Source organism: Hypanus sabinus, chromosome 26, assembly GCF_030144855.1.
Source record: "Hypanus sabinus isolate sHypSab1 chromosome 26, sHypSab1.hap1, whole genome shotgun sequence".
In the NCBI taxonomy this organism is placed as follows: domain Eukaryota; kingdom Metazoa; phylum Chordata; class Chondrichthyes; order Myliobatiformes; family Dasyatidae; genus Hypanus; species Hypanus sabinus.
In genome coordinates, this window is record NC_082731.1 from 18,364,135 (window position 1) to 18,389,119 (window position 24,985).

Here is a 24,985-nt window from a genome sequence, read left to right on the forward strand (position 1 = left end):
GACGTCACACAACACAGACACACGACACAGACACACGATGTCACTCGACACAGACACACGACGTCACACAACACAGACACACGACACAGACACACGACGTCACACAACACAGACACACGACACAGACACACGACGTCACACGACAGACACACGACGTCACACGACACAGACACACGACGTCACATGACACAGACACACGACGTCACATGACAGACACACGATGTCACACGACACAGACACACGACGTCACATGACACAGACACATGATGTAACACGACACAGACACACGATGTCACACGACAGACACACGATGTCACACGACGTCACACGACACAGACACACGACGTCACACGACACAGACACACGACGTCACACGACACAGACACATGATGTAACACGACACAGACACACGATGTCACACGACACAGACATACGACGTCACACGACACAGACACACGACGCAGACACACGATGTCACACGACACAGACACACAACGTCACACGACACAGACACACGATGTCACACGACACAGACACACGATGTCACACGACACAGACACACGATGTCACACGACACAGACACACGACGTCACACGACACACACACGACGTCACACGACACAGACACACGACGTCACACGACACAGACACAGGACTTCACACGACACAGACACACGACGTCACACGACACAGACACACGACGTCACACGACACAGACACACGACGTCACACGACACAGACACACGACGTCACACGACACAGACACACGACGTCACACGACACAGACACATGATGTAACACGACACAGACACGATGTCACACGACAGACACACGATGTCACACGACACAGACACACGACGTCACACGACACAGACACACGACACAGACACACGATGTCACACGACACAGACACACGACGTCACACGACACAGACACACGATGTCACACGACACAGACACACGATGTCACACGACACAGACACACGATGTCACACGACACAGACACACGTCACACGACACAGACACACGATGTCACATGACACAGACACACGACACAGACACACGACGTCACACAACACAGACACACGACTTCACACAACACAGACACACGATGTCACACAACACAGACACACGACGTCACACGACACAGACACACGACGTCACACGGCACAGACACACGACGTCACACGACACAGACACACGACGTCACACAACACAGACACACGACACAGACACACGATGTCACACGACACAGACACACGATGTCACACGACACAGACACACAACGTCACACGACACACAACACACGGCACAGACACATGACGTGCCCTGCCAGAGGCTGAACTCAAGTGTGGAGGAGAGACCATCTCCTGTGTTAATTCACCAGAGTTCCCATAAAACCTTAGTTTGACACTGTGATATGTAACATCCTCTATCAGAATTGGGTTTATTATCACCGGCATATGTCGTGAAATTTGTTAAATTTGTGGCAGCCGTACAATGTGATACATGGTCATTTACAGAAGAGAGGAAAGCTGGACATTATACTAAGTATATATATGTACGTTAAATAGTTAAATTAAATAAGTAGAGCAAAAAAATAGGAAATTAAAAAAGTAGTGAGGTGGTGTTTGTGGGTTCAACGTCCATTCAGAAATCAGATGGCGGAGGGGAAGAAGCTGTTCCTGAATCGCTGAGTGTGTGTCTTCAGGCTCCTGTACCTCCTCCCTGACGGCGGAGGGGAAGAAACTGTTCCTGAATCGCTGAGTGTGTGTCTTCAGGCTCCTGAACCTCCTCCCTGATGGCAGAGGGGAAGAAGCTGTTCCTGAATCGCTGAGTGTGTGTCTTCAGGCTCCTGTACCTCCTCCCTGATGGCAGAGGGGAAGAAGCTGTTCCTGAATCGCTGAGTGTGTGTCTTCAGGCTCCTGTACCTCCTCCCTGATGGCAGAGGGGAAGAAGCTGTTCCTGAATTGCTGAGTGTGTGTCTTCAGGCTCCTGTACCTCCTCCCTGATGGTAGCAAAAGAGAAGAGGGCATGTCATGGTTAACGATGGATGCCACAAAGCTAGGACCCTGCAATAAGTGTGAATCAGGAGTCCACTGAAATATCTGCAGCACACAGAAAACCCGTGCCAGTCAAAATAAACTTCTCAAGGTCAAATATAAAGCACAGGTAGTTAACACCTCACATTAAGACAACAATTAACAAATTCAGGGGCGCTGGAAATCTTGGAGACCATCGCTTTGTGACTCTCTGCACAGGCTGGAAGGATGTGGATCATGAGCTGAAGGGATTAATTTAATTCAGCCCAGACACTGTGGGTCAAAAGGCCTGTTCCTGCATTGGAGAATGGAGAAACAGTTATTCTCCCTGGAGCAGAGGTGAGACGAAAGGGGATTTGATTGAAGCAAACAAACTCCAGGTGGGCTTAGCCAGAGGAGATGGCAGGGAACTGCAGCTGTTAACCAGTAGTTCAGGGAACAGGATTGCTCCGGGCAGGCAGCCACATCCTCCACTTCCGGAGGGGGAAAGCTTGGCAAAGGACCTGGAGTTAACAACACAGTGAGGCGACTGCAACAGAGAGAGAAACCAGGTTACTTAAGTCCAACGTCATCCGTGCAATGGGCCCAGAGGGAAGATGAGGGGCAGTTCCAGAGCATGAGGACACAGACATTGGTCGCAGACAGAGTGGGGTTTGTTTTATAACATTCAGGTCACACTCAATGGTCAGAAACGCAGAGGATTCTGCAGATGTGGGAAATCTGGAGCAACACACACACACACACACACAAAACACTGGAGGCACTCAACAGGTCAGGCGGCATCTATGGAGGAAAATAAACCATCAGAGTTTCTGGCCAAGGACTGGAAAAGAAGGGTGGGGGGTGTAGAAGCCAGAATAAGATGACAGAGTGGGAGGTAGTGAGAGAGAATCTCACTGGTCTCCTTGTATGCCTACCCTGAAGATTTCCTCCTCTCTTTGATGGGTGAGAACCTCTCTCACTGTTCCCCCCCACCAGTTCAAGTTGAAAGAGCCTTCAGCTCTTCGACACAGAAGGGTCGGAGAGAGTTGTGGCAGAGAAAAAGGCCCTTCTGCCCATCCAGTCCGTACAGGCCAGTAACCACTCACTCAATCCTGACCTGAAGAATAGGCTTCCGATTCCGCCCGACCCAGTGGGCTCCTCCAGTCGGAAATTCCAGGCTCTGCATCCCTATCATCCACTCGCACTGATCCCGTCGCATTCCTGTCAACTCCTCCCAGGTTCTCCCCCCACCCCCCCCCGTCACAGTGGGAGACAATTCACAGCGGCTGAGTAACCCACTGCCCACGTCTCTGGGACACGGGCAGAATCCAGAGACCCTGGGGAAACCCCCGGGATCACAGGGAGGATGTGCAGTCTCCGGACACACACACCGCCCCCCCCCCACCCCCCCCAGGACACACCACCCCAACACCGTGCAGCCCCATGTCCGCTCCTGGCCGGCTGCGTACGCGGGCGCGGGCTCCCTGTTGGTGGTCGAGTGGCTCTGACGTTCCGTCTCTCTCCCCTCCCGCCCCAGGTCTGCGCCTGGCTGAGGGAGGTCGGGAAGCCGCAGCTGGAGAAGGCCGAGGAGATGGAGGATTCGCTGCCCGCACTGCGGCAGAGGCAGCAGGAATTCCGGGACTTCAGCCGCACGGCGCTGGTAAGGGGCAGGGCGGGGATCGGTCAGGAGCCGGAGGGTTTAAGGTCGGGGAGAGAGAGGAGCATTGTCTTAATGGTTCATCCCGAGCTGCCCGTGGAGTCATCCTGCGGAGTGCCTGACTGAAACGGAGACGGGGAGAGCTGTCCTTTCCCGTTCTCTCGCTCAGGGTCTGTATCAATAATACAGCGACAGACAGACGATAAGGTGCAGGAGCCACGCTGACACAGGTTGTGAGGTCCATCTTTCTGTATCAGAGACAGGGTGAGGGTCACATGGGCAGCGATCTTGCAGAATGGGAGAGCAGGTGGAATAGGGGCCGAGCGGCTCCTCCTGTCTCCGGATCCGAATGTTTGCACGCTCCCAACGTTCTTCCCGTCTCTCCACTGGGAACGAAACAGGAACACAGCCAGAGGGCACAGCGACTCCTTCAGGGAATGGCCCGCTGGGAGCTGGCCGTCTCCCCTCGCCTCCAGCCCTACGTCGACAAACTGCGGGATTACCGGTCGCTGGCGTCCCAGTTCACCGAACGGTTGGAGCACCGACGGTTTCTCATCGACAGGACAATCCGGCTCCATCAGTTCTTCAGGCTGGTAGGATGGCAGATCTTCACGCTGGGAGAGGGGTCACTGAGAGGGAGCGGGGTGATCGTCAGTGACACAGGGCGGTGGGGGAGAGGGGTCACTGAGAGGGAGCGGGGTGATCGTCAGTGACACAGGGCGCTGGGGGAGAGGGGTCACTGAGAGGGAGCGGGGTGATCGTCAGTGACACAGGGCGCTGGGGGAGAGGGGTCACTGAGAGGGAGCGGGGTGATCGTCAGTGACACAGGGCGCTGGGGGAGAGGGGTCACTGAGAGGGAGCGGGGTGATCGTCAGTGACACAGGGTGCTGGGGGAGAGGGGTCATTGAGGGACGGTGTGAGGGAGCTGGGTTATCGTCAGTGGGGATACAGTCAGTGACACAGAGTGCTGGGGGAGAGGGGTCACTGAGGGACGGTGTGAGGGAGCTGGGTTATCGTCAGTGGGGAGACAGTCAGTGACACAGAGTGCTGGGGGAGAGGGGTCACTGAGGGACGGTGTGAGGGAGCTGGGTTATCGTCAGTGGGGATATAGTCAGTGACACAGGGTGCTGGGGGAGAGGGGTCACTGAGGGACGGTGTGAGAAAACTGGGTTATTGTCAGTGGGGAGACAGTCAGTGACACAGAGTGCTGGGGGAGAGGGGTCACTGAGGGACGGTGTGAGGGAGCGGGGTTATTGTCAGTGGGGATACAGTCAGTGACACAGGGTGCTGGGGGAGAGGGGTCACTGAGGGACGGTGTGAGGGAGCTGGGTTATTGTCAGTGGGGATACAGTCAGTGACACAGGGTGCTGGGGGAGAGGGGTCACTGAGGGACGGTGTGAGGGAGCTGGGTTATTGTCAGTGGGGATACAGTCAGTGACACAGGGTTCTGGGGGAGAGGGGTCACTAAGGGATGGTGTGAGGGAGCTGGGTTACAGTCAGTGGGGAAACAGTCAGTGACACAGGGTACTGGGGGAGAGGGGTCACTGAGGGACGGTGTGAGGGAGCTGGGTTATTGTCAGTGGGGATACAGTCAGTGACACAGGGTTCTGGGGGAGAGGGGTCACTAAGGGATGGTGTGAGGAAGCTGGGTTATCAGTGGGGATACAGTCAGTGACACAGGGTGCTGAGGGAGAGGGGTCAGTGAGGGACGGTGTGAGGGAGCTGGGTTATTGTCACTGGGGATACAGTCAGTGACACAGGGTGCTGAGGGAGAGGGGTCAGTGAGGGACGGTGTGAGGGAGCTGGGTTATTGTCAGTGGGGATACAGTCAGTGACACAGGGTTCTGGGGGAGAGGGGTCACTGAGGGACGGTGTGAGGGAGCTGGGTTATTATCAGTGGGGATACAGTCAGTGACACAGTGCTGGGGGAGAGGGATCACTGAGGGACGGTGTGAGGGAGCTGGGTTATCGTCAGTGGGGATACAGTCTGTGACACAGGGTGCTGGGGGAGAGGGGTCACTGAGGGACAGTGTGAGGGAGCTGGGTTTAGTCAATGGGGTTACAATCAGTGACACAGGGCGCTGGGGGAGAGGGGTCACTGAGGGACGGTGTGAGGGAGCTGGGTTATCGTCAGTGGGGATACAGTCTGTGACACAGGGTGCTGGGGGAGAGGGGTCACTGAGGGACGGTGTGAGGGTGCTGGGTTTTGTCAATGGGGTTACAATCAGTGACACAGGGCGCTGGGGGAGAGGGGTCACTGAGGGACGGTGTGAGGGAGCTGGGTTATCGTTAGTGGGGATACAGTCAGTGACACAGGGCAGTGAGGGAGAGGGGTCACTGAGGGACGGTGTGAGAGAGCTGGGTTATTGTCAGTGGGGATACAGAAAGTGACACAGGGTGCTGGGGGAGAGGGGTCACTGAGGGACGGTGTGAGGGAGCTGGATTATCGTCAGTGGGGATACAGTCAGTGACACTGGACACTGGGGGTGACAGGTCACTGAGGGACGGTGCGAGAGAGCTGGGTTACAGTCTGTGATACGGGGTGATGAGTGCAGGACACACACACACACACACACACACACACACACACACATACAGACTGGAGAACTGCCCTGACCCTCCTCATCCACCCCCTCTCTCTCCCCCCAGGCCTACAGCTGGTGCCCAGAGAGCCCACAGACTCCAGGAGGGATGAGCCCAGACCTCTGCCCATCAGCAGATGACCCACAGCAGCCTCCGCCCCACCCCGATTCCCACCTGTGGGATCTGGCCAAAGTCCTGGGCGACCAGCGGCTGCTGGACCGCTGGCCTCTCTGGTGGGCTAGTGACCACGAGGGGCACTTGGCCTCCACCCCTGGGGGTGGAGGGGGTGGGGGACCCCCGCCCTCTGCTAGCCCCAGGAGGGGCCCCGAGGGCTCGGCCAGCCTCCAGGGCAGCAGCACCCCCCGGCTGGAACGTAGAGCTGTTCCCGCTCTCCTCACCCCCTGGCTCAGCGCCTGGTCCCTGAGCAGCAGCCCTGAGCACCCATCCCCCTCCTCCCCCTCCTCTCAATGCCCCCGCCACTCCTTCTCCTCCTCCTCCTCCTCCTCGCCGGACGTCCGGGCTCCCCGACCCCTAAGCCCCCTGAATTCCAGTGCGGCGGGCTGGCGGCGGGACCCCGCGGTGCCCCTGAAGAAGGCGCAGAGTTTCGAGCTGGCCCCTGGCCCGTCTCCGTGGCCCCAGGGGGCCGGTGTCGCGCCAGCGAGGGCGGCCCCGGCGGTCCTCATCCGTGGGCTGGAGGTCAGCAGCACGCAGCTCGTCGACCGTACCTGCTCGCCCAGGGAGCACGTCATGCTGGCACGAAGGGGGGAGATCCAGGCCGAGGCCCCCTGGGGCGCATCCCCTATCCTGGGGCTGCCAGCCAAGAGCAGGTAGGTGGGATCCCTCCTCCCCACTTCCCACTCTCCCCCCTCTCCCCTCTGCTTCCACTTCCTCACTTTCCAATCCTCCTCCAGATCCACTTCCTTCTACCCCTCCCCTCACTCAGTCCTCCTCATCCCTCCGTTCCCCTCTTTGTTCTCCGCCACCCTCCCTACTGCTTTCTCTTCCTCACCCGTTCCTCTGCTTCCTCCCGTCTGCTTGTTGGACTTCTTTGCCTCCCCTCCACTCCACTCCTCCTCTGCTCCCCGGCCTGTGAGGCACCACAGCTTCCAGGCTGCAGCCAGGCCCACAAATGTCGTCTCGTCCGGACGTCTCACTTCCAAGCCCCACCAGCTCTGACCACCACAGAATCCCTGCCTCTGCATTCAATCCGACCACAGGTGGGGCAGCGTAAAAACGTTTCAGCTGGCTTCAGGGACAGGATCCATCCGGTACAGTGTGTGCGTGCGTGTCTGCGCTGCAGCAGCACGAAAGGACCCCTGCATTTCCATTGCCTGCTTGATATTGGCCTCCTGGAGAGTACTTGGCCCTTTGGCTTAACATGGACTCCCAGCATCTCCTCAATCAGACAATCTACTGTGTATTACACATCGACAATTGCTGGTCTCCCAGCCGCTGAAACCCGCCAGTCCCTAGTCCCTCTCCCCCAGAAACACCCCAAACCCACAAGTCCCTCGTTCCTCTCCCCCAGAAATCCCCCAAATCCGCCAGACCATCTCCCCCAGTAACCCAGCAAACCCGTCAGTCCCTCATCCCTCTCCCCCAGTAAACCCACAAACCCGTCAGACCCTCTCCCCAGTAACCCCACACTCAGTGAGCTGGGGATGGACAGTGATGATGGATACACAGTGAGTTGGGGATGGACAGTGATGATGGATGCACAATGAGCTGGGGATGGACAGTGATGATGGATACACAGTGAGCTGGGGATGGACAGTGATGATGGATACACAGTGAGCTGGGGATGGACAGTGATGATGGATACACAGTGAGCTGGGGATGGACAGTGATGATGGACACACAGTGAGCTGGGGACGGACAGTGATGATGGATACACAGTTAACTGGGGATGGACAGTGATGATGGACACACAGTGAGTTGGGGATGGACAGTGATGATGGATACACAGTGAGCTGGGGATGGACAGTGATGATGGATACACAGTGAGCTGGGGATGGACAGTGATGATGGATACACAATGAGCTGGGGATGGACAGTGATGATGGATACCCAGTGAGCTGGGGATGGACAGTGATGATGGACACACAGTGAGCTGGGGACGGACAGTGATGATGGATACACAGTTAACTGGGGATGGACAGTGATGATGGACACACAGTGAGTTGGGGATGGACAGTGATGATGGATACACAGTGAGCTGGGGATGGACAGTGATGATGGATACACAGTGAGCTGGGGATGGACAGTGCTGATGGATACGGTGAGCTGGGGATGGACAGTGATGATGGATACACAATGAGCTGGGGATGGAGTGATGATGGATACACAGTGAGCTGGGGACGGACAGTGATGATGGATACACAGTGAGCTGGGGATGGACAGTGATGATGGATAAACAGTGAGCTGGGGATGGACAGTGATGATGGATAAACAGTGAGCTGGGGATGGACAGTGATGATGGACACACTGTGAGCTGGGGATGGACTGTGATGGTGGATACACAGTGAACTGGGGATGGACAGTGATGATGGACACACTGTGAGCTGGGGATGGACAGTGATGGTGGATACACAGTGAGCTGGGGATGGACAGTGATGATGGACACACAGAGAGCTGGGGATGGACAGTGATGATGGATACACAGTGAGCTGGGGACGGACAGTGATGATGGACACACAGTGAGCTGGGGACGGACAGTGATGATGGATACACAGTGAGCTGGGGATGGACAGTGACGATGGATACACTGTGAGCTGGGGATGGACAGTGATGATGGATACACAGTGACCTGGGGACGGACAGTGATGATGGATACACAGTGAGCTGGGGATGGACAGTGATGATGGATACACAGTGAGCTGGGGATGGACAGTGATGATGGATACAGTGAGCTGGGGATGGACAGTGAGGATGGACACACAGTGAGCTGGGGATGGACAGTGATGATGGATACAGTGAGCTGGGGATGGACAGTGATGATGGATACAGTGAGCTGGGGACGGACAGTGATGATGGATACCCAGTCAGCTGGGGACGGACAGTGATGATGGATACACAGTGAGCTGGGGATGGACAGTGATTATGGATACACAGTGAGCTGGGGATGGACAGTGATGATGGATACACAGTGAGCTGGGGATGGACAGTGATGATGGATACAGTGAGTTGGGGATGGACAGTGATGATGGATACACAGTGAGCTGGGGATGGACAGTGATGTTGGATACACAGTGAGCTGGGGATGGACAGTGATGATGGATACACAGTGAGCTGGGGATGGACAGTGATGATGGATACAGTGAGCTGGGGATGGACAGTGATGATGGATACACAGTGAGCTGGGGATGGACAGAGATGATGGATACAGTGAGCTGGGGATGGACAGTGATGATGGACACACAATGAGCTGGGGATTGACAGTGATGATGGACACACAGTGAGTTGGGGAGGGACAGTGATGATGGATACACAGTGAGCTGGGGATGGACAGTGATGATGGATACACAATGAGCTGGGGATGGACAGTGATGATGGATACACAGTGAGATGGGGATGGACAGTGATGATGGATACACAGTGAGCTGGGGACGGACAGTGATGATGGATACACAGTGAGCTGGGGACGGACAGTGATGATGGATACACCGTGAGCTGGGGATGGACAGTGATGATGGACACACAGTGAGCTGGGGATGGACTGTGATGGTGGATACACAGTGAGCTGGGGATGGACAGTGATGATGGATACACAGTGAGCTGGGGATGGACAGTGATGATGGACACACAGTGAGCTGGGGATGGACAGTGATGATGGATACACAGTGAGCTGGGGATGGACAGTGATGATGGATACACAGTGAGCTGGGGACGGACAGTGATGATGGATACACCGTGAGCTGGGGATGGACAGTGATGATGGATACACCGTGAGCTGGGGATGGACAGTGATGATGGACACACAGTGAGCTGGGGACGGACAGTGATGATGGATACACCGTGAGCTGGGGATGGACAGTGATGATGGACACACAGTGAGCTGGGGACGGACAGTGATGATGGATACACAGTGAGCTGGGGATGGACAGTGATGATGGATACACCGTGAGCTGGGGATGGACAGTGAGGATGGACACACAGTGAGCTGGGGATGGACAGTGATGATGGATACACAGTGAGCTGGGGATGGACAGTGATGATGGATACACAGTGAGCTGGGGACGGACAGTGATGATGGATACACCGTGAGCTGGGGATGGACAGTGATGATGGATACACCGTGAGCTGGGGATGGACAGTGATGATGGACACACAGTGAGCTGGGGACGGACAGTGATGATGGATACACAGTGAGCTGGGGATGGACAGTGATGATGGATACACCGTGAGCTGGGGATGGACAGTGAGGATGGACACACAGTGAGCTGGGGATGGACAGTGATGATGGATACACAGTGAGCTGGGGATGGACAGTGATGATGGATACACAGTGAGTTGGGGATGGACAGTGATGATGGACAGACAGTGAGCTGGGGACGGACAGTGATGATGGATACACAGTGAGCTGGGGATGGACAGTGATGATGGATACAGTGAGCTGGGGACGGACAGTGATGATGGATACACCGTGAGCTGGGGATGGACAGTGAGGATGGACACACAGTGAGCTGGGGATGGACAGTGATGATGGATACAGTGAGCTGGAGATGGACAGTGATGATGGATACACAGTGAGCTGGGGATGGACAGTGATGATGGATAAACAGTGAGCTGGGGATGGACAGTGATGATGGACACAGTGAGTTGGGGATGGACAGTGATGAAGGACACACTGTGAGCTGGGGATGGACTGTGATGGTGGATACACAGTGAACTGGGGATGGACAGTGATGATGGACACACTGTGAGCTGGGGATGGACAGTGATGATGGACACACAGTGAGCTGGGGATCGACAGTGATGATGGATACACAGTGAGCTGGGGACGGACAGTGATGATGGACACACAGTGAGCTGGGGACGGACAGTGATGATGGATACACAGTGAGCTGGGGATGGACAGTGATGATGGACACACTGTGAGCTGCGGATGGACAGTGATGGTGGATACACAGTGAGCTGTGGATGGACAGTGATGATGGATACACAGTGAGCTGGGGATGGACAGTGATGATGGATACAGTGAGCTGGGGATGGACAGTGAGGATGGACACACAGTGAGCTGGGGATGGACAGTGATGATGGATACAGTGAGCTGGGGATGGACAGTGATGATGGATACAGTGAGCTGGGGATGCACAGTGATGATGGATACACAGTGAGCTGGGGATGGACAGTGATGATGGATACCCAGTCAGCTGGGGACGGACAGTGATGATGGATACACAGTGAGCTGGGGATGGACAGAGATGATGGATACACAGTGAGCTGGGGATGGACAGTGATGATGGATACAGTGAGTTGGGGATGGACAGTGATGATGGATACACAGTGAGCTGGGGATGGACAGTGATGATGGACACACAGTGAGTTGGGGAGGGACAGTGATGATGGATACACAGTGAGCTGGGGATGGACAGTGATGATGGATACAGTGAGCTGGGGACGGACAGTGATGATGGATACACAGTGAGCTGGGGATGGACAGTGATGATGGATACAGTGAGCTGGGGACGGACAGTGATGATGGATACACCGTGAGCTGGGGATGGACAGTGAGGATGGACACACAGTGAGCTGGGGATGGACAGTGATGATGGATACAGTGAGCTGGAGATGGACAGTGATGATGGATACACAGTGAGCTGGGGATGGACAGTGATGATGGACACACTGTGAGCTGGGGATGGACAGTGATGATGGATAAACAGTGAGCTGGGGATGGACAGTGATGATGGACACAGTGAGTTGGGGATGGACAGTGATGATGGACACACTGTGAGCTGGGGATGGACTGTGATGGTGGATACACAGTGAACTGGGGATGGACAGTGATGATGGACACACTGTGAGCTGGGGATGGACAGTGATGATGGATACACAGTGAGCTGGGGATGGACAGTGATGATGGATACACAGTGAGCTGGGGATGGACAGTGATGATGGATACACTGAGCTGGGGATGGACAGTGATGGTGGATACACAGTGAGCTGGGGACGGACAGTGATGATGGATACACAGTGAGCTGGGGACGGACAGTGATGGTGGATACACAGTGAGCTGGGGACGGACAGTGATGGTGGATACACAGTGAGCTGGGGATGGACAGTGATGATGGATACACTGAGCTGGGGATGGACAGTGATGGTGGATACACAGTGAGCTGGGGATGGACAGTGATGATGGACACACAGAGAGCTGGGGATGGACAGTGATGATGGATACACAGTGAGCTGGGGACGGACAGTGATGATGGACACACAGTGAGCTGGGGACGGACAGTGATGATGGATACACAGTGAGCTGGGGATGGACAGTGATGATGGACACACTGTGAGCTGCGGATGGACAGTGATGGTGGATACACAGTGAGCTGGGGATGGACAGTGATGATGGATACACAGTGAGCTGGGGATGGACAGTGATGATGGATACAGTGAGCTGGGGATGGACAGTGAGGATGGACACACAGTGAGCTGGGGATGGACAGTGATGATGGATACAGTGAGCTGGGGATGTACAGTGATGATGGATACAGTGAGCTGGGGATGCACAGTGATGATGGATACACAGTGAGCTGGGGATGGACAGTGATGATGGATACCCAGTCAGCTGGGGACGGACAGTGATGATGGATACACAGTGAGCTGGGGATGGACAGTGATTATGGATACACAGTGAGCTGGGGATGGACAGTGATGATGGATACACAGTGAGCTGGGGATGGACAGTGATGATGGATACAGTGAGTTGGGGATGGACAGTGATGATGGATACACAGTGAGCTGGGGATGGACAGTGATGTTGGATACACAGTGAGCTGGGGATGGACAGTGATGATGGATACAGTGAGCTGGGGATGGACAGTGATGATGGATACACAATGAGCTGGGGATTGACAGTGATGATGGACACACAGTGAGTTGGGGATGGACAGTGATGATGGATACACAATGAGCTGGGGATGGACAGTGATGATGGATACAGTGAGCTGGGGATTGACAGTGATGATGGACACACAGTGAGTTGGGGATGGACAGTGATGATGGATACACAGTGAGCTGGGGATGGACAGTGATGATGGATACAGTGAGCTGGGGACGGACAGTGATGATGGATACACAGTGAGCTGGGGATGGACAGTGATGATGGATACAGTGAGCTGGGGACGGACAGTGATGATGGATACACCGTGAGCTGGGGATGGACAGTGAGGATGGACACACAGTGAGCTGGGGATGGACAGTGATGATGGATACAGTGAGCTGGGGATGGACAGTGATGATGGATACACAGTGAGCTGGGGATGGACAGTGATGATGGATACAGTGAGCTGGGGATGGACAGTGATGATGGATACACAGTGAGCTGGGGATGGACAGTGATGATGGATACAGTGAACTGGGGATGGACAGTGATGATGGACACACTGTGAGCTGGGGATGGACAGTGATGGTTGATACACAGTGAGCTGGGGATGGACAGTGATGATGGACACACTGTGAGCTGGGGATGGACAGTGATGGTGGATACACAGTGAGCTGGGGATGGACAGTGATGATGGACACAGTGAGCTGGGGATGGACAGTGATGGTGGATACACAGTGAGCTGGGGATGGACAGTGATGATGGACATACAGTGAGCTGGGGACGGACAGTGACGATGGACACACAGTGAGATGGGGATGGACAGTGAGGATGGATACAGTGAGCTGGGGATGGACAGTGATGATGGGCACACAGTGAGCTGGGGATTGACAGTGATGATGGATACACAGTGAGCTGGCGATGGACAGTGATGATAGACACACAGTGAGCTGGGGATGGACAGAGATCTTGGATACACAGTGAGCTGGGGATGGACAGTGATGATGGACACACACTGAGCTGGGGGTGTACAGTGTGATGGATACACAGTGAGCTGGGGATCGACAGTGATGATGGATACACAGTGAGCTGGGGATCGACAGTGATGATGGATACCCAGTGAGCTGGGGATGGACAGTGATGATGGATACCCAGTGAGCTGGGGATGGACAGTGATGATGGATACACAGTGAGCTGGGGATGGACAGTGATGATGGATACACAGTGAGCTGTGTATGGACAGTGATGATGGATACACAGTGAGCTGGGGACGGACAGTGATGATGGATACACAGTGAGATGGGGATGGACAGTGATGATGGACAGACAGTGAGCTGGGGATGGACAGTGATGATGGACACACAGTGAGCTGGGGATGGACAGTGAGGATGGATACAGTGAGCTGGGGATGGACAGTGATGATGGACACACAGTGAGCTGGGGATCGACAGTGATGATGGACACACAGTGAGCTGGGGACGGACAGTGATGATGGATACACAGTGAGCTGGGGATGGACAGTGATGATGGATACACAGTGAGCTGGGGATGGACAGTGATGATGGATACAGTGAGCTGGGGATGGACAGTGATGATGGATACACAGTGAGCTGGGGACGGACAGTGATGATGGATACACAGTGAGCTGGGGATGGACAGCGATGATGGATACACAGTGAGCTGGGGATGGACAGTGATGATGGATACACAGTGAGCTGGGGATGGACAGTGATGATGGATACACAGTGAGCTGGGGATGGACAGTGGTGATGGATACACAGTGAGCTGGGGACGGACAGTGATGATGGATACACAGTGAGCTGGGGATGGACAGTGATGATGGATACAGTGAGCTGGGGATGGACAGTGATGATGGATACACAGTGAGCTGGGGATGGACAGTGATGATGGATACAGTGAGCTGGGGATGGACAGTGATGATGGACACACAATGAGCTGGGGATGGACAGTGATGATGGACACACAGTGAGTTGGGGATGGACAGTGATGATGGATACACAGTGAGCTGGGAACGGACAGTGATGATGGATACACAGTGAGCTGGGGATGGACAGTGATGATGGATACACAGTGAGCTGGGGATGGACAGTGATGATGGATATCCGGTGAGCTGGGGATGGACAGTGATGATGGATACACAGTGAGCTGGGGATGGACAGTGGTGATGGATACACAGTGAGCTGGGGATGGACAGTGATGATGGACACACAGTGAGTTGGGGATGGACAGTGATGATGGATACACAGTGAGATGGGGATGGACAGTGATGATGGATACACAGTGAGCTGGGGATGGACAGTGATGATGGACACACAGTGAGTTGGGGATGGACAGTGATGATGGATACACAGTGAGATGGGGATGGACAGTGATGATGGATACACAGTGAGCTGGGGATGGACAGTGATGATGGACACACAGTGAGCTGGGGATGGACAGTGATGGTGGATACACAGTGAGCTGGGGATGGACAGTGATGATGGATACACAGTGAGCTGGGGATGGACAGTGACGATGGACACACAGTGAGCTGGGGATGGACAGTGATGATGGATACCCAGTGAGCTGGGGATGGACAGTGATGATGGATACACCGTGAGCTGGGGATGGACAGTGATGATGGATACACTGTGAGCTGGCGATGGACAGTGATGATGAATACACAGTCAGCTGGGGACGGACAGTGATGATGGATACACAGTGAGATGGGGATGGACAGTGATGATGGACACACAGTGAGCTGGGGACGGACAGTGATGATGGATACACAGTGAGCTGGGGACGGACAGTGATGATGGATACACAGTGAGTTGGGGATGGACAGTGATGATGGATACACAGTGAGCTGGGGATGGACAGTGATGATGGATACACAGTGAGCTGGGGATGGACAGTGATGATGGATACGGTGAGCTGGGGATGGACAGTGATGATGGATACACAATGAGCTGGGGATGGACAGTGATGATGGATACACAGTGAGCTGGGGATGGACAGTGATGATGGATACCCAGTGAGCTGGGGATGGACAGTGATAATGGATACAGTGAGCTGTGGATGGACAGTGATGATGGATACACAGTGAGCTGGGGATGGACAGTGATGATGGATACAGTGAGCTGGGGATGGACAGTGATGATGGATACAGTGAGCTGGGGACGGACAGTGATGATGGATACAGTGAGCTGGGGATGGACAGTGATGATGGATACACAGTGAGCTGGGGATGGACAGTGATGATGGATACACAGTGAGCTGGGGATCGACAGTGATGATGGATACACAGTGAGCTGGGGATGGACAGTGATGATGGATACACAGTGAGCTGGCGATGGACAGTGATGATGAATACACAGTCAGCTGGGGACGGACAGTGATGATGGATACACAGTGAGATGGGGATGGACAGTGATGATGGACAGACAGTGAGCTGGGGATGGACAGTGAGGATGGATACAGTGAGCTGGGGATGGACAGTGATGATGGACACACAGTGAGCTGGGGATGGACAGTGAGGATGGATACAGTGAGCTGGGGATGGACAGTGATGATGGACACACAGTGAGCTGGGGATCGACAGTGATGATGGACACACAGTGAGCTGGGGACGGACAGTGATGATGGATACACAGTGAGCTGGGGATGGACAGTGATGATGGATACACAGTGAGCTGGGGATGGACAGCGATGATGGATACACAGTGAGCTGGGGATGGACAGTGATGATGGATACACAGTGAGCTGGGGATGGACAGTGATGATGGATACACAGTGAGCTGGGGATGGACAGTGGTGATGGATACACAGTGAGCTGGGGACGGACAGTGATGATGGATACACAGTGAGCTGGGGATGGACAGTGATGATGGATACAGTGAGCTGGGGATGGACAGTGATGATGGATACACAGTGAGCTGGGGATGGACAGTGATGATGGATACAGTGAGCTGGGGATGGACAGTGATGATGGACACACAATGAGCTGGGGATGGACAGTGATGATGGACACACAGTGAGTTGGGGATGGACAGTGATGATGGATACACAGTGAGCTGGGAACGGACAGTGATGATGGATACACAGTGAGTTGGGGATGGACAGTGATGATGGATACACAGTGAGCTGGGAACGGACAGTGATGATGGATACACAGTGAGATGGGGATGGACAGTGATGATGGATACACAGTGAGCTGGGGACGGACAGTGATGATGGATACACAGTGAGCTGGGGATGGACAGTGATGATGGACACAGTGAGTTGGGGATGGACAGTGATGATGGACATACAGTGAGCTGGGGATGGGCAGTGATGATGGATACACAGTGAGCTGGGGATGGACAGTGATGATGGATACACAGTGAGCTGGGGATGGACAGTGATGATGGATACACAGTGAGCTGGGGATGGACAGTGATGATGGATACACAGTGAGCTGGGGATGGACAGTGATGATGGATACACAGTGAGCTGGGGATGGACAGTGATGATGGATACACAGTGAGCTGGGGATGGACAGTGATGATGGATACACAGTGAGCTGGGGATGGACAGTGATGATGGATACACAGTGAGCTGGGGATGGACAGTGATGATGGATACACAGTGAGCTAGGGATGGACAGTGATGATGGATACACAGTGAGCTGGGGATGGACAGTGATGATGGATACACTGTGAGTTGGGGATGGACAGTGATGATGGATACACAGTGAGCTGGGGATGGGCAGTGATGATGGATACACAGTGAGCTGGGGATGGACAGTGATGATGGATACACAGTGAGCTGGGGATGGACAGTGATGATGGATACACAGTGAGATGGGGATGGACAGTGATGATGGATACACAGTGAGCTGGGGATGGACAGTGATGATGGATATCCGGTGAGCTGGGGATGGACAGTGATGATGGATACACAGTGAGCTGGGGATGGACAGTGATGATGGATACACAGTGAGCTGGGGATGGACAGTGATGATGGATACAGTGAGCTGGGGATGGACAGTGATGATGGATACACAATGAGATGGGGATGGACAGTGATGATGGATACACAGTGAGCTGGGGATGGACAGTGATGATGGATACCCGGTGAGCTGGGGATGGACAGTGATGATGGATACACTGAGCTGGGGATGGACAGTGATGATGGACACACTGTGAGCTGGGGATGGACAGTGATGATGGATACACAGTGAGTTGGGGATGGACAGTGATGATGGATACACTGTGAGCTGGGGATGGACAGTGATGATGGATACAGTGAGCTGGGGATGGACAGTGATGATGGATACACAGTGAGCTGGGGATGGACAGTGAGGATGGATACACAGTGAGCTGGGGATGGACAGTGAGGATGGATACACAGTGAGCTGGGGACGGACAGTGATGGTGGATACACAGTGAGCTGGGGATGGACAGTGATGGTGGATACACAGTGAGCTGGGGATGGACAGTGATGATGGACACACAGTGAGCTGGGGATCGACAGTGAGGATGGATACACAGTGAGCTGGGGATGGACAGTGATGATGGATACACAGTGAGCTGGGGATGGACAGTGATGATGGATACACAGTGAGCTGGGGATGGACAGTGATGATGGACACACTGTGAGCTGCGGATGGACAGTGATGATGGATACACAGTGAGCTGGGGATGGACAGTGATGATGGATACACAGTGAGCTGGGGATCGACAGTGATGATGGATACACAGTGAGCTGGGGATGGACAGTGATGATGGATACACAGTGAGCTGGGGATGGACAGTGGTGATGGATACACAGTGAGCTGGGGACGGACAGTGATGATGGATACACAGTGAGCTGGGGATGGACAGTGATGATGGATACAGTGAGCTGGGGATGGACAGTGATGATGGATACACAGTGAGCTGGGGATGGACAGTGATGATGGATACACAGTGAGCTGGGGATGGACAGTGATGATGGACACACTGTGAGCTGCGGATGGACAGTGATGATGGATACACAGTGAGCTGGGGATGGACAGTGATGATGGATACACAGTGAGCTGGGGATGGACAGTGATGATGGATACCCAGTGAGCTGGGGATGGACAGTGATGATGGATACACTGTGAGATGGGGATGGACAGTGATGATGGATACACAGTGAGCTGGGGATGGACAGTGGTGATGGATACACAGTGAGCTGGGGACGGACAGTGATGATGGATACACAGTGAGCTGGGGATGGACAGTGATGATGGATACCCAGTGAGCTGGGGATGGACAGTGATGGTGGATACACAGTGAGCTGGGGATGGACTGAGATGGTGGATACACAGTGAGCTGGGGATGGACAGTGATGATGGATACACAGTGAGCTGGGGATGGACAGTGATGATGGACACACTGTGAGTTGGGGATGGACAGTGATGGTGGATACACAGTGAGCTGGGGATGGACAGTGATGATGGACACACTGTGAGCTGGGGATGGACTGAGATGGTGGATACACAGTGAGCTGGGGATGGACAGTGATGATGGATACACAGTGAGCTGGGGATGGACAGTGATGATGGATACACAGTGAGCTGGGGATGGACAGTGATGATGGATACACAGTGAGCTGGGAACGGACAGTGATGATGGATACACAATGAGATGGGGATGGACAGTGATGATGGATACACAGTGAGCTGGGGATGGACAGTGATGATGGATACACAGTGAGCTGGGGACGGACAGTGATGATGGATACACAGTGAGTTGGGGATGGACAGTGATGATGGATACAGTGAGCTGGGGATGGACAGTGATGGTGGATACACAGTGAGCTGGGGATGGACAGTGATGATGGATATCCGGTGAGCTGGGGATGGACAGTGATGATGGATACACAGTGAGCTGGGGATGGACAGTGATGATGGATACACAGTGAGCTGGGGATGGACAGTGATGATGGATACACAGTGAGCTGGGGATGGACAGTGATGATGGATACACAGTGAGCTGGGGATGGACAGTGATGTTGGATACACAGTGAGCTGGGGATGGACAGTGATGATGGATAAACAGTGAGCTGGGGATCGACAGTGGTGATGGATACACAGTGAGCTGGGGATGGACAGTGATGATGGATAAACAGTGAGCTGGGGATCGACAGTGATGATGGATACCCAGTGAGCTGTGGATGGACAGTGATGATGGATACACTGAGCTGGGGATGGACAGTGATGATGGATACCCAGTGAGCTGGGGATGGACAGTGATGATGGATGCACAATGAGCTGGGGATGGACAGTGATGATGGATACACAGTGAGCTGGGGATGGACAGTGATGATGGATACACTGAGCTGGGGATGGACAGTGATGATGGATACCCAGTGAGCTGGGGATGGACAGTGATGATGGATACCCAGTGAGCTGGGGATGGACAGTGATGATGGATACACTGTGAGCTGGGGATGGACAGTGATGATGGATACACAGTGAGCTGGGGATGGACAGTGATGATGGATGCACAATGAGCTGGGGATGGACAGTGATGATGGACACACAGTGAGCTGGGGATGGACAGTGATGATGGATACACTGAGCTGGGGATGGACAGTGATGATGGACACACAGTGAGCTGGGGATGGACAGTGATGATGGACACACAGTGAGCTGGGGATGGACAGTGATGATGGACACACAGTGAGCTGGGGATGGACAGTGATGATGGATACAGTGAGCTGGGGATGGACAGTGATGATGGATGCACAATGAGCTGGGGATGGACAGTGATGATGGATACCCAGTGAGCTGGGGATGGACAGTGATGATGGATACACCGTGAGCTGGGGACGGACAGTGATGATGGATGCACAATGAGCTGGGGATGGACAGTGATGATGGATACACAGTGAGCTAGGGATGGACAGTGATGATGGATACCCAGTGAGCTGGGGACGGACAGTGATGATGGATACCGTGAGCTGGGGATGGACAGCGATGATGGATACACAGTGAGCTGGGGATGGACAGTGATGATGGATACCCAGTGAGCTGGGGACGGACAGTGATGATGGATACCGTGAGCTGGGGATGGACAGCGATGATGGATACACAGTGAGCTGGGGATGGACAGTGATGATGGATACACAGTGAGGTAGGGATGGACAGTGTTGATGGATACACAGTGAGCTGGGGACGGACAGTGATGATGGATACACAGTGAGCTGGGGACGGACAGTGATGATGGATAAACAGAGCTGGGGATGGACAGTGGTGATGGATACTCAGTGAGCTGGGGATGGACAGTGATGATGGATACCCAGTGAGCTGGGGACGGACAGTGATGATGGATACCGTGAGCTGGGGATGGACAGTGATGATGGATACAGTGAGCTGGGGATGGACAGTGATGATGGATACACAGTGAGTTGGGGATGTTCAGTGATGATGGATACACAGTGAGCTGGGGATGGACAGTGATGATGGATACAGTGAGCTGGGGACGGACAGTGATGATGGATACAGTGAGCTGGGGATGACAGTGATGATGGATAAACAGTGAGCTGGGGATCGACAGTGATGATGGATACCCAGTGAGCTGGGGACGGACAGTCATGATGGATACACAGTGAGCTGGGGATGGACAGTGATGATGGATACACAGTGAGCTGGGGATGGACAGTGGTGATGGATACACAGTGAGCTGGGGATGGACAGTGATGATGGACACACAGTGAGTTGGGGATGGACAGTGATGATGGATACCCAGTGAGCTGGGGACGGACAGTGATGATGGATACACAGTGAGCTGGGGATGGACAGTGATGATGGATACACAGTGAGCTGGGGATGGACAGTGAGGATGGACACACAGTGAGCTGGGGATGGACAGTGACGATGGACATACAGTGAGCTGGGGATGGACAGAGATGATGGACACACAGTGAGCTGGGGATGTTTCTATAATTTCCTGGGCTATCTCTATTCCCTTTCTTGAATAAAGGAACAACATCTGCAACCCTCCAATCCTCTGGATCCTCTCCTGTCCCCATTGATGATGCAAAGGTCATCGCCAGAGGCTCAGCAATCTCCTCCCTCACCTCACCTCTCACAGTCACCTGGGGTGCATCTCGTCTGGTCCCGGTGACTTATCCAGCTTGATGCTTTCCGAAATCTCCGGCCTTTTCTTAATGTCTACACGCTCAAGCTTTTCAATCCACTGTAAGCCATCCCTACAATCACCAAGATCCTTTTCCATAGTGAATACTGAAGCGAAGTATTCATTAAATACCTCTGATATTTCCTTCAGTTCCAGACACACTTTTCCCGCTGTCACAATTGTTTGGTCCTATTCTCTCATGTTGTATCCTCTTGCTATTCACATACTTGTAAAATGCCTTGGGGTTTTCCTTAATCCTGTCTGCCAAGGCCTTCTCATGGCCCCTTCTGGCTCTCTTAATTTCATTCCAAAGCTCCTTCCTGCTAGCCTTATAATCTAGATCTCTAGCATTATCTAGTTTTTTTGAACTTTTTGTAAGCTTTGCTTCTCTTCTTGACTAGATTTACAACAGCCTTTGTACACCACAGTTCCTGTACCCTACCGTCCTTTCCCTGTCTCAGTGGGACGCACCTACACAGATCTCCACACAAATATCCCCTGAACATTTGCCACACTTGATCCTTACGTTTCCCTGAGAACATCTGTTCCCAATTTATGCTTCCAAGTTCCTGCCTGATAGCCTCATATTTCCCTTTACTCCAATTAAACACTTTCCTAACTTGTCTGTTCCTATGCCTCTCCAATGCTATGGTAAAGGAGACAGAATTGTGATCACTATCTCTAAAATGCTCTCCCACTGAGAGATCTGACACCTGACCAGGTTCATTTCCCAATACCAGATCAAGTACAGTCTCTCCTCTTGTAGGCTTATCTACCTTCCTGAACACACCTAGCAAACTCCATCCCATCAAAACCCCTTGCTCTAGGGAGATTCCAATCAATATTTGGGATATTAAAATTTCCCACCATGACAACCCTGTTATTATTACAACTTTCCAGAATCATTCTCCCTATTTGCCCCTCGATGTCCCTGTTACTGTTGGGTGGTCTATAAAAAAACACCCAGTAGAGTTATTGACCCCTTCCTGTTCCTAACTTCCACCCACAGAGACTCCGTAGACAATCCCTTCATGACCTCCCCCTTTTCTGAATCCCTGGCACTGTCTCTGATCAGTAGTGCCATGCCCCCACCTCTTTTGCCTCCCTCCTGTCCTTTCTGAAACATCTAAAGCCCGGCACTCGAAATAACCATTTTAGCCCCCGAGCCATCCAAGTCTCTGTAATGGCCACAACATCATAGCTCCAAGTACTGATCCACGCTCTAAGCTCATCCGCTTTGTTCACAACACTCCTTGCGTTAAAATAAACACATCTCAAACCATTGGTCTGAGCGTGTCCCTCCTCTATCACCTGCCTATCCCCCCTCTCGCACCTTCTCCAAGCTTTCTCTATCTGTGAGCCAACGGCCCCTTCCTCCGTCTCTTCAGTTCGGTTCCCACCCCCCAGCAATTCTAGTTTAAACTCTTCCCCAATAGCCCTAGCAAACCTCCCCGCCAGGATATTCATCCCCCTGGGATTCAAGTGTACAAGGTCACACCTGCCCCAAAAGATGATGGGGTACAGGGTGAGCTGGAGATGGGCAGTGGCAGTAGTCTCGGGTGTGTTATCGGGAGTACAACTGACACCAGGCGTCTTATCGAGACGTACATCCGACACGGCGTCGTGTTTTTTTTATCGGAAAGTACAGCCGACGATACTCCGGGTGACTGCGGAGTTCACCTGACTCGACCCCGGGTGTTTTATCGGGAGGTACGACTGACCCGATCCTCCCCGGGTGTTTTATCGGGACGTACGACTGACCCCGGGTATTTTATAGGGACGTACGACTGACCCCGGGTATTTTATAGGGACGTACGACTGACCCCGGGTATTTTATCGGGACGTACGACTGACCCCGGGTATTTTTTCGGGACGTACGACTGACCCCGGGTATTTTTTCGGGACGTACGACTGACCCCGGGTGTTTTATCGGGACGTACGACTGACCCCGGGTATTTTTTCGGGACGTACGACTGACCCCGGGTGTTTTATAGGGACGTATATCCGACTCGACCATGGGTGTTTGATCGGAACCTGCACTTGAATCGACTTCGGCAGGTTTATTGGAAAATGGACCCGACCCGGCCATTTAATCGGGACGTCTGCCCGACCCGACCCCGGGTGTTTTATCGGAACGTACACCCGACCCGGCCCCGGGTTTTTTATCGGAATATTCAACCAACCCGACCCCGGGTGTTCTGTCGGAATGTACACCCGATTCGGTCCCGGGTGTTCTGTCGGAACGCGCTCATGACCGGACCCCGAGTGTTTTACTGCAACGTACACGCGCGACCCGGACCCGACCCCGGCCGCCTTACCGGGACGGACACCGGCCCCGGCCCCTTTACCGGGACGGACACCGGCCCCGGCCGCCTTACCGGGACGGACAGCCGACCCGACAACGCGTGGTTTTTCGGAACCTGCACTCGACGTGACCACGGGTGTTTTACATGGACGTACACCCGACCCAGCCTCCAGTGTTTCATAGGAACGTGGACCCAACCCGTCCGAACCGCGGGTGTTTTATCAGAA

General features: G+C 53.8%; 1 protein-coding gene across 1 annotated transcript in view; it reads left to right on the top strand.

Moving 5' to 3' along the window:
• LOC132381683 (rho guanine nucleotide exchange factor 40-like) overlaps positions 1–24,985 on the top strand; it is a 116,086-nt gene that overhangs the window by 44,604 nt on the left and 46,497 nt on the right. The window contains exons 12-14 of the mRNA XM_059951277.1: positions 3,560–3,682; positions 4,081–4,272; positions 6,329–7,089. Coding sequence (XP_059807260.1) covers positions 3,560–3,682; positions 4,081–4,272; positions 6,329–7,089 — 1,076 coding nt within the window. The remainder of the gene's footprint in view (positions 1–3,559; positions 3,683–4,080; positions 4,273–6,328; positions 7,090–24,985) is intronic.